This window comes from Choloepus didactylus, chromosome 6 (assembly GCF_015220235.1).
Source record: "Choloepus didactylus isolate mChoDid1 chromosome 6, mChoDid1.pri, whole genome shotgun sequence".
Lineage (NCBI taxonomy): Eukaryota > Metazoa > Chordata > Mammalia > Pilosa > Megalonychidae > Choloepus > Choloepus didactylus.
The window spans coordinates 129,318,171-129,330,188 of NC_051312.1; the positions used below are offsets into that span (position 1 = coordinate 129,318,171).

The window sequence follows — 12,018 nt, forward strand, 5'->3', positions numbered from 1 at the left end:
GTTGCCATTAAGTCTGCTTTTCTTGTGTTCTCCTCTTCAAAATTCTTACTGCGGTAGAAAAGTGGGGGTAAAGGTGGAGGACAGAGTGGGAGTCGGAGAAAGGATTTGTTACTTCTCCTATCTGTAGTAGAATAGATATTCTACCAATTCCTTCCCCCCAGGCATTGCCTTTCCTGCACACCATCCCACATGGCACAGGGGATGCTGGTAAAGACACTCCTTTCCCTCCATGGATCCTTTCCTCACAGAGTATGATAAATTCATCACTCAGTGGGTGGATCCTGATTGCCTAACATTGAAGACACATATCCCTACTTATACCAGCCTGGGCATCTGTGGCCAAGTGCTGGGTATGTTCCCATCTTATATAACTGTATATGCAGCCAAGACCCAGCCAGAACTCAAACCCAGCCGGTACAGCTCTTGTGAAAAGGGATTCTCCTGTGGGAGTAGCACCTGTTTTCCCTCACTCTTCTCTTGCTCATTTTCCAGAGAAGCTCATGTTCAAGAACGCACCAACACCACAGGAGTTCAGGGAGGGGGAAGACGCCGTGATCGTGTGTGACGTGGTTAGCTCCCTACCCCCAACCATCATCTGGAAGCACAAAGGCCGAGACGTCATCCTGAAAAAAGATGGTGAGACCTGAATTTCCTGCAGCTGCCTTTTGCCCCAGACCACCAAGTTCTGAACTCAGATTCAGGGGTCCCCAAAACCACAGTTGGTACTCGGGTCCTGAGCAGATGAAGTCTCACTATAACTGATATATATTCAGGAACATGATTTTCTCACCAGAGCATAAGACAAATCTCTAGTAGACCCTGGAGATATAGACCTATATATATCTCCGATAGACCCTGGCTCTGGGCTATACTTCAGAGCTGGGGGCTCATTTTCTTATTTTAGCTCAAAGCCCCATCCCTAGATTAAAGCTGGGGAAAAGGAAAGAATCAGCTACCTGCCTGCAGATACCAGAGTTCTCTCTCTCACTGATCCTTGGGTGAACCCGCCTCTTGTCTCTTCTAGTACGATTCACGGTCCTGTCCAACAACTACCTGCAGATCCGGGGCATCAAGAAAACAGATGAGGGCACTTACCGCTGTGAGGGCAGAATCCTGGCGCGAGGGGAGATCAACTTCAAGGACATTCAGGTCATTGTGAATGGTGAGGACGTCCATTCTTCCCGCTCTGCCCATTGCCACGGCTGTGGTGCTGCAAAATCATTGGCGTTAACTCTTTGGTCTGTAAAATAAATCCTGCCCTTCCTCAGTCATCCATCCTAGCTAAATCCCCCGTAGCCTCTGGCTTTTTTTTTTTTTTTTTAATTAAATAAACCTGCCTTTTGGGTCTCCCCTCAATTTCAGGGGTCTTTAGAGCAGTTGGTAAATGCCCTTCTTTGTCTTACGGCACTAGAAACTTTTGCCATGCTTACTAATAAATCCTTATTCATCCTCACTCCTCCTGATGTTATAGTAATTGTGAAGTTATTTCCCTGGTTCAATGTTCAAGGAAAATATTACAATCAGTTCAGAATAGTCAGAACCATGGTCCATGGGCTTATTAATCTTAATTTGCAGTGTCAAATAAACACACCCGTGGAATCGATCTGGCATTTACAAGATGTTTACAGGAAATTATAATGTCAGTCCTAAGAAAATAAGTAAATCATGGTTGAATTGTTTTGACTATTGATAGTTGTTTTTTTGTTTTTTTTTTGTTTTTTTTTTTTTTTTTGCCAAATGCTCCCCCTCTCATTCCTTTGGTAAAAACAGTTTGTGCACAGTGCTGTTTATGAAAATCCCAGAGAAATGTCACTCTTTGGTGAGCTGGTGCATTCCAAATTGATATTAACGATTTAACTACCAGAAGCAGTAATGTACAACTTTTCCCAGTATTAAGGGCCCTTTTTTCACCTCAAGTTCTAACAACTGTGGTAGTTGTAGGTATGTATTGAGAAAATAAAATTGGTAAATACCTACTGTAAATTGAATACCATTTAAAAATGAATAGAATGTAATATATTATTATAGTTTCTGAATTCTTGAAAAGCAATAACGTATGTTTGTGAGTGACTTACTTATTCAGGTTACAGTAATTATTTTGTCCGCCATGAATATGGAGCCCTTCTACTAACTCTGCAGTTCTCCAGGACGTTTGACCCAATGGCAAGAGCCCCCTGACCTGGGGCCCCCTAAAAGCATCTCTCTCCAGGCCACTGAGTTCATCGTGTCTTTCCCAGCCACCTCTGATGGGATCTTCTTTTCTTTCAGTGCCCCCCACCGTCCAGGCCAGGCAGAGTATCGTGAATGCCACTGCTAACCTTGGCCAGTCCGTTACCCTCGTGTGCGATGCCGAAGGCTTCCCAGAGCCCACTATGAGCTGGACAAAGTAAGAAACTGGCTTGAGCCTTTTATCATGGACTAGAGAAGAAGGGAACCTCATAGGGCCTGCTCCATTTTGGCATTTCAGTGGAGTGTGTGTGGCTCCTTGGAAATATCAGCTCCAGATGAAGGATGAATTCTCTTCCATAAGATTCCCTTGCTGAGAGTATTGGATTCCTTCATTTTCAGCCTTATGGAGGCAGAACCAGAGAGTGTGGCCTTTGGGTGCCCTCTCTAAGGCTTTGCAGGTGCAGTTTATAGCCCTTGGACAGGCTTAGAGGATCTGTTGGGGGCATAGAGGGTTATGTGGAAGTACAGTTGAGCATTTTAACCTTTTGTGAAGACAAAGTCCTTCCCATTGGCTCAGTCTGCATTTTATGGGTATCAGTGAAAAATAAATATCTTCACTCTGGGTCAAAATCATGGTATGCCTTTCTGTGCCCTTGTAGGGATGGAGAACAGATAGAGAACGAGGAGGACGAGAAGTACATCTTCAGTGATGACAGTTCGGAGCTGACCATCCGGAAGGTGGATAAGAGCGACGAGGCTGAGTACATCTGCATTGCCGAGAACAAGGCTGGCGAACAGGACGCCTCCATTCACCTCAAAGTCTTTGGTAAGGGCTGTGGGGGGTCCAGGTCACCACTCCATCTCAATTCCTCCTGCCCTGCACACACAATCCATCAATAAGACCCTGTCTACTCAACCTCAGATATATAACCCAAATGCAACCATTGCTTGCCAGCTCCAACTAATCCAAGCCACCATCATCCTCGCCTAGACATTGTGATGGCATCCTAACCAGCCTCCCTGCCACCCCTGGGCCACTCATTCCCTCCTGTTCACAGTAGCCAGAATGATCTTAAATGCCACCCCTGTTTCAGATCCCCCGTGGCTCCTATTGCAAACCAGAATAAAATCCAGACTCCCCTGCCGTGGCTTACAAGACCAAGCATGGTCCAGCACCTGCCTTTCTCTCCATCCTCATCTTTCCTTCATTTTACTCGGGACTGTGCACTTGAATTTCTTCTGCTTAGAATATCTTTCCCCCAGATCTGCTCCAAGCTGCCTTGCTCTCATCATCCAGTCCCAACTCAAACCAACGTTCTCAATGACTCCTTCCCTCACTGCCCTGGTTAGCACACCTCCCCCACTGCTGCTACCACCCCCACCAGCCTCCACTAATGCCTTCCATTAATCTTACTGTGTCTTCTTCCTTCCACATGTAGTACCTGATTCTCATTTACATATTTGTTTTGGGGATCTCCCACCTCCACTAGTGTGTAAACACCAGGATGGCAGAACCCTGGCTGATTTCTGCATCGCTTTATCCCAGGCACACTAAACAGAGGCAAACTCATAATGGGCCCTCAGTAAACATTAGTGACTGGCTGGCTTGTTGCTTTCATCTTCCTTTGCTTCTTTCCCTGGCCTGAAATAGTCGAGAGTAGAAAGTCATGAAGACCCCCCATGTCTCTATTCTCTTCGTCTTTATAAATACAGTAAATTCCCATTCATTAGGAACTGAAATGCATTTCTGACCTGACTTTGAAAAAAGAATTGGTTTCAGAGAAGTGTTTACCCAGTGGCTCTCAACCTTCTCTGCTCATCTGTTTAAGAAACACAGATAAGGTGATCCACTGCAGTCGGGCTGCTAGCCTGCAGATTGCAGATGTGGAATATCAGCTCCAGGGTAAAAAGCTCCAGGTAGTTACAGTGTGCACCTGGGAAGCCAGAGTTGGGCCCTGCAGGTTTAGCCTGATTAGACGAACTGTTTTGTCAACAAAGACCTTTGGAATCAAGTGTTTATATGCAAATGACCCTTTTAATCACAGGCGGATCCTATTTATCCATTAATGACATCTGGGTCTAGAAACAGGTCGTCAGTTTGCTTCAAGTTAACTGTACATACTTGCGAGTGAAAGCTAACCTTCTTGGAAAGTATTCTTGATCGTCTTTTCACTAAATCAGACTGGTCTTTCCCAGTTGCTCTGATTTTATGAAGCTTTTTCATATTAAAGAAAAAGACAGATGTGTTTATTAATTTATTCCTTCATTTACTGAGTATTTCTTCAGTATCTATGTTGCTACATACACAGGGGCTACAGAAATGAGTAAGCCCTCTTGGCCCCGGGATGCACGAAGGAGGAGATAAATTTATAAGCTATAAGCACATAAATTAGAATAAAGAGTGTCAGTCAACAATGCACGAGTGTCTGCTGTGGGCCCCGGCTCTGCCAAGGACACAAAGGTGAATAACGTGGACCCTGTTCTCAGACAAAAGCCAATGGCCAACGCTGAAATCTTTAATGACAACCTGTTGTAATTCCTTCATAATAGCAACGTGCAGAATGTTTTATAAGAAACGAAGATCTCTGGTCCTATGTGAGGGAAGTTAGAAATGTCTTCACAAAGAATGTGCCATTTCCTGAGTAGGGCTTACCCAGACAAAGAAGGAGTGGGTGAGTATTTCAGGCAGCCCCCATACTGGACAGAGGCAGGAAGAGTGCTTGGCAGGTGGAATGTTAGCTCTTTATGGACAGGACGTGTGTCTGTTTTATTCACAGATGTATCCCCACCACCTAGAACAGTGCCCGGCATATAAGTAGCACTAGTCTTTGAATAAATGAAGGGATAGCAATTAGTTTCACGTGAATGGCAGGGAGATGAGCCTGGAATGTAATCATCACTTGTCTTCGGGGAATCTTTTTAGACGTCACATCCATCACATCGTCATCACTATCGTCATAATACCCAACGTGAAGGGAACACTGACCTGTGCCAAGTGCTATGTGATGTGCTATTGTAAATTAGCTCATTTAATCCTTGTCACCACCTTAGGAGGTAAGTGCGATTATTGTTCCCATTTTACAAATGAGGAAACGGCAGCACAGACGGGTTAGGTGACCTGCCCGAGGTCACACAGTTAGTATGGGGTTGAGGCAGGATTCACACCCAGGCAGTTGTCGCTATAGTCCATCCCCTAAGCCAAACAATGGTGGCCACTACTCCCCAAGGCCTTATTTATCTCATACTGTGACAAGACTATATGTGGAATGATGAGTACTACTAAAATTAGTTGTACTGTGCCTTTACCACCATGTTCTGTGTAAAAGTATACTCAGTTCTAACTCGACTGGTCAAGAACAGATCTTGTCTCTCTCAGGCCTCTCTGGGGTGATGGCTGCCCCTGAAAGGAAGGGTGGAAGAGGGGTGGGTAGTGAGTGAAGAGCCCCGTGGTGGCCGCAGTAGAATGTGGAGGCAGGGTGAGGGGCAGGGAAGGAAGTAACAAGGCTGAGAAAGCAGGATGGGTGGACCGCAGCAAGCCAGGAGTGTCCTCCCGCCCCTCTCCTGCACCACGCACGCGTGCACACACACACACACGCACAATATCTTACCCAAGACAGTAACGGGGAGAACATGCCTTAGCCAGTGGCACAAAGGAGGATGCTGAGGCCCCTGGAGGGACAGGTAGAGAAATCATAGACTCTTGGGACTGTCTCATCCAGCCGTTTTCAGAATGAGAACCCGCCTCTCGTGATATCCCCAGAAGAACTCACATAGCTTCCTTGAAATAATCTGGTGCCCCTGACACACCCTTTCCCTCTCCATTTCCCCTTCTTAACCTCTTTTCTCTCCTCTTGGCCTCCCCAGTGGTTAAGGAGATTGGTACTAGGGCAGGGAACCCGGTGGGGAGGGACTAGCTAGTTAGGGCTGCACCTTCCTTCCCACCCTTTCTCTCCCTCCCCTTCCCCTCCTGGTTTGCCATCACACACCAGAACTGGGGGAGAAAGAAGGCAGCTTCTCCAGCAGTAGCAGAGTACGTCAGGTTGAGGGAGAAGCAAAAGGAAACCTGCAGCTTAGATAGTAAAGAAGAGCTCAGAACTCCCGAGGCTCCAAGAAGGGATGGCAATTAATACGTAAGGGACACATCTAAATTAGGGACTGCCATAATTGTAGCTGACATCATTTTTTCCTGAGAAGAGGGCCTGTTCTGGCATGCATTGCCCTAGTTATCGGCTAGGAAGCTCTTTTTACTAAGTGGTTGCAGCCTACCTTCCTTTAAACTTGGCAGTGAATTTCCATTGCTTCTCTCCCCATGGTCCCCTCTGAAGAAGTATTTTGTCTGCACAGAATCGTACTAATTCACTGGAGGTCTCATGCTGCCGTGGGCTGGGGTATGTTCACCAGTGAATGGAGAGCCTTGCTTAATCAACCCCCTGTAACTAAAGCAGCCCTTGTGAGTGGCAGCAAAGGACAAGCAGGGGACCCCTTCCTTCAGGGAAGCAGGGCCCAAAGACTCTTCTTGGGCTCAGGTTGCAGGAGCCTGGGTTAGGGTGGGAGTATAAGACCGGCCCCGAGTGGCAGGGTGCAGAGGCACGGACGTGCTAGAAGAGGATTGCAGGCAGCTTGGAAAACTCACAAGGATGGCTGTACTTACAGGAGGGTCCACGGGGAGAGACACACTGGAAGAGTCTGTAGCATTAAGTCCCCTGGAGGCAGGTGGAGAATTATAACAGCAATTCAGAGCCAGGGGCCCTCAACAGAGGTTAATTAAGATGGAGCAAGTACCATCAGAATATAAAAAACTAGAGAGATCTCTTGAGATGCTGGTATGCAGAGGGAGGGAGTCTCTTATAAGTAGGGTGATCTTCCATCTCTGTTTGCCCAAGAGTGCCCATTGTTCCTGTGTAATTATTTAGAGCACCCCATTTCACTCTCAAGAGTGCCCCAATTTGTACAACACATTATATGGCAGTACTCTAAGCCTTGAGAGTTAGTTGTGACAATAGTGCTGCTCCTAGGGTTCAGAGAGGTTTAGGTAATCAGTGAGAAGTTTGCCTGCCTTCCACCTACCCTCTGTAGACTATACAAAATTAGCCATTGTTAATGATGTTCTTAATTAGAATATAGTTTGCCTTTTTCCAAACACTGGTGCAATGCACCCTTTGTAGCCATCTGGGAAATGGAGCTGCCAAGACCAAATATTAATAGACATGAACTGACCCTTGTCTGTCTTCTGTTAACCTGCTGCTGCCAGGACCACGTGCGCTGGGTCAGGAGAAGGTCAACAAAACACTGTCTAGCCCACAGGGTCCAACTAGGTTTCAAGGGGCCAGAAGTAATTCAGCCTTCTGGTGACTTGACTCCATACCCCAAAACAACTGGTCATTTTTGTGAATTCAGTTTCTTGGCTGATTTTTTTTTTTTTTTCTTTATTTTTTTTTTTTTTTTTTTTTTTTTACTTTTCAAACTGTGATTTTGACACTATGGAAACACAACCTATACTTTACCTCCTTAAAAACAGCATGTAGCACACATCCATCCAATAGGCACTGTAATCTCCTTGAAAGTCATACTTATCAAGATGAATACAAAGTCTTCCTATAGGAAAACCTCATTGACATGGGCACCATCGATTAAAATTTGTGATCTTTGGCCATGTTGGATTGACATATCTTCTGTGCTAGCCATCCAAAAAGGGCTTGCTAAGTAGGCTTTTAGTACAGATTAACTTTAGAAGAATATTTGAACTTCATAAGTGTTTTTTTTAATAGAAGCAGACATTTGCTAGAGAAAGCATATAGGTATATGATTGTTTTCTGTTTACCAAAGCAGAATCGAAGGCCTCAGCTTGTGTACATAGGCATAATTTATTAACTTAGTTGAGGTTAATATATGAATTTGAATATAAAGCCAATGTAGTTCTTTCAGAAATTATCTAAAACTCTGATTTTTTGTGGCGGTTGTTTATCTAGCCTGGCCTTTTTCTCTATCAGTCAAATAAGTTGTGTAGTGTTACCTCCTTTCATCTATAGAAGGTTCAGCAATTTCAGAGTATAATTGTTTTAAATTGGGAAAATTCAATTTTCTCTAATGTTTTAACATTTAACTCAGCTTTTGAATGCTTGTGTTTTCTTGCATTACCCAAAACATTTGGAAAATGAACTCATCTCAACTCGTCTCCTTCCCAGCCCCACCCCACAGCCCCCAACCAGTTACTCGCCTGGTTTCCTTGAATTAACGCCATTCTCCCAGTCATTAAGAATCTCAGTCATTTGGACCCCTTATCATTCCTTCTCTTGAGTCTTCCCATCCCTACTTGTCCTCTTCCTATAAAAGTTCATTTGCCACTTCCTATAAAGTCTTCCTTCAGCCTCTCTCTCGAAGCTGCCCTTTTCCTTTTTTTTCCCCCTGAAACGACCTAGTTCAGGATCATATTACCTCACATCTGAGTCATTGCCAGAGCTTCCAAATTGGTTTTCCCCCCTCAAGGCCTTCTCTATTCTAAGTCATCTTGAATCTTTCATACATTAACCTTCTGGAAATACAAATGGTCATTCCATCCCCCTATCAAAAACTGACAGTGAGTCTCCACTATCCACTGGATAAAATTCAAGCAAGTGCTTTAACCAGGAGATCAAGATTCTCTGTGCCTGGGTCCAGCATTTTCTCCGTCTGCTTTGATGCGGAACATTCTGCTCATGCCATACAGCTCTCTTACAGCCCTCTTCACGTGTTCTTGCTCCTTTGCTTTTATTCAAGCCATTTTCTACACTTGGATTACTCTCTTCTCCCCCACAAAGTTCCACTCAAAGTCTCATGACCCAGCCCCAAAGCCTCCAACCAGGGGCCCGCCCTCCCCCTGCTCCATGCCCTTACTACGTAGGCTCTTGTGTTCATTACAGTCTTTTTGTGTTGTCCTGTATCTGCTTCACTGTAAGCTCCTTGAGGGTTCAACTCTGTATCTCCTACAACACCCAGACCAGAGCCTCACACTTAGTGAATAGATAACCTTCGTTGAGGACTACATGTCATGATTTAAACCCAGAAAGGTTAAAAACCAGGTAAACTCATAGAAATGTTTTGTCTTTTCAGCAAAACCCAAAATAACTTACGTAGAGAACCAGACAGCCATGGAACTGGAAGAACAGGTCACTCTTACCTGCGAAGCCTCGGGAGACCCCATTCCCTCTATCACCTGGAGAACTTCCACCCGAAACATCAGCAGCGAAGAGAAGGTATAATGTTGCCCAGGAGTTTCAGGGCATGGAAAGCAGACTTGAAGCAGTTTGAGTCTGCCCCAGTGCCCAGTCTTCTTTGGTGAGCCAGAAGATGGGATGTGGTCACCGGAGGCTGCAGCCTTGTCCTGTGGCCTCCCTCCCCCAGCCTGCCCAGGCGTGGCCTGCTTAGCATTCCCTTGCAAAAGAACGGGCACAATTCCTTGCATAGGTTCATAGCGGTGCGACGTTAGTGGGCAAGGCCAAGTTAGCTGGGGAAGAAGGGGATGGTCATTTCTAAGCCTCCGGCTCTGGAGCTGTGAGGAGCAAGGGAAAGCCAAGGTCCAGGTGCACCAGGTGATATTACTGTCATCTCAGGAGCACCCAAGGAAATGTCTCCCGGAAATAATAGGGATCAAAATGAGCCTATCAATCCTTTTCCTTATGTTGCGTATACTCATGCTATACATGCACTCGATGCACAAAAGCTCGGATGCCTTTGTGTCTGCCTGTATTCTTGGTCACATATGGATATCATTTTGTTCTAAAGGCAAAAATAATTAGCAGTTTCTAAATGGTGGTGATTGCAGCTGGGTTTGGTGATCTATTCACTGAGAGTTTAAGAACATTGTAGCAACCTTCCTGGCACGTTAAAACTATTGGGGAGATATAGCTTTAAAGCATGTGGATTTATAGGCCACCGGAAAGCCATCTTTATTATTGGCAATGTATAAAAAGTGAGGTGACCCCACATCATGCAGCTCCTTGCTACTGAGTGGGCCAAAAGCAGGAGGAGGAAGAAGTTTGGTTTTAAAGCAACTTAGACCCTCTTATGGCACTGCTCCCATCTCATCTCATATATCCTGTAGTAAAGGGCTTCATTGTAGTTGGCCAAAGCTTTGTCAGCTATTCAGGAGTAGTGGCCTTAGCCTTAAAGAGCATTTATAATGGATTGCTTACTGACCAGAATGTCGCAAATGATAGATCTTCATTCTGCTGCCTGCCTGAAGGAAATCCCTAAAGAGGATCAACGCAGAAGCCAAAAGGGGATTGTGTGAAATACCAAAGCCAAATTTGAGATTTGCATTTGAGGAACTGATTTCAGTCCCACTAATAGAAAACAAAACTAAATCAGAGGGAACAGAAATTGCTGTTCCAAATAACCCTTTATTAATTTTTGCAAGTGTTGCCTCCAGAATCAAATCAACTTAACAAAAATTCGATTGTGGAACTGCTAAGTATTTTTGAGACTCACATGTGCTGTTTGATATTATGGAAACCAATTAAATCAAGAAATGTGGTGTTTGGATAATTTATCAGCATTGGAATTAAATCCTCTGCTGAGATTTCAGCTCCCATACTGAGTGTTATGTGCATTGAATGTACATTTCAGGGCTGAAATATAGGGCCTTCTGCTTGGCGGATCTTTCCATGGGCTTGGGAATAGATTTATCCAGAATGACCAAGTCAGTGTGTATCTTTGACCTACAGTGAAGGACAGAAATAATATCTATTGCAGATGAATGAGGCTTTTAAATTCTATATCTTTTCTAGGAATAGCTCAACAGCCAAGATAGACCAGAAGGGTTATTAAGATTTGTGCCTACCTCAGGTTGTTTAATAGGTTGGCACTCCTGGCTTATACCTATGAATTCATTTTTACAGAATGAGAACAAATAACAAAGCACTAATACACACTCAATACTTAATATTGATGTGACCGAAGGTGTCCAGCAGAGACCATTTCAAGCATAGTTAGGACTAGTATTTTTGTATAATTCAATTATCAGTTTAGATTGTCTGTCATAATCTGAGATAATTATTTAAGCCCACCCACATAAGACGTATTGTGGATTTTTTTTTTATTATGGACTGCCTTCAGACTTGATGTGACCTTATTGGAACATGAGTGAATGGAGGTTAGAACAAGTCCTCCAAATCAGCCAGTGCTGTGATACCAGGTTGTTAACATATTTGCCTAAATGAAACCCTGTATAGGAAAAGTTGCCATTTCTATTAATTATATATTGACTTCAAAGAGGCATGATGTCCATCTTACACTGTGGATAGCTAATAATTCAGAAAACAAATGTGGCCTCTTCATGAGCAGTTCGGACTCCTGATTACACATTTTGCTTTTGCTTTGGTCGCTTTTCCTCATGTTAGAGCCATCTAAAGTTGCATTATATGTAATTGGGTACCAAGATTACTAGAGTCACTAAATTGTAGAAGAAAACGGTTCTCTTTTTAAATCAGAATGGATATGCTAAGCAGATGAGAATAGGCAATTTTATCTAATTGAGAGGGAAGAGAAGCTTCCTGAGAACTGGATCACGTAAGATGCTGGAATTGTAGAAGGCTGGCAGGCACCTTTGAGGTCAGCCTTTCTGGCATCCGTGCCAGGTCACTTGGTCTCTCCCTAAAGGGCGATGGAGTCAGTCATTTGCAGAGCAGTCAGCCACACAAATAATCAGAAAGGTCTTCTTCCTTGCCCCTTCCACTTCTCAGTTCTTCCCACCTCTGCCATTTAGTCCTTTGCATAAGAGCCATTAAATTTGAAAGTAGCCATTGACTTTCCTCTCGTCAGTCCACTCTTCTTCCTTTTAGCACCCACAGTTCCTTTTGCTGTTTCTTATAT

General features: G+C 44.3%; 1 protein-coding gene across 21 annotated transcripts in view; it reads left to right on the plus strand.

The window, feature by feature from the left end:
* Positions 1-12,018, plus strand: part of NCAM1 (neural cell adhesion molecule 1) — a 312,777-nt gene that overhangs the window by 253,885 nt on the left and 46,874 nt on the right. For all 21 annotated transcript variants that reach the window (XM_037841466.1, XM_037841459.1, XM_037841460.1 and 18 more), the window contains exons 4-8: positions 493-636; positions 1,025-1,162; positions 2,269-2,386; positions 2,829-2,995; positions 9,259-9,401. In XM_037841466.1, coding sequence (XP_037697394.1) covers positions 493-636; positions 1,025-1,162; positions 2,269-2,386; positions 2,829-2,995; positions 9,259-9,401 — 710 coding nt within the window. The remainder of the gene's footprint in view (positions 1-492; positions 637-1,024; positions 1,163-2,268; positions 2,387-2,828; positions 2,996-9,258; positions 9,402-12,018) is intronic.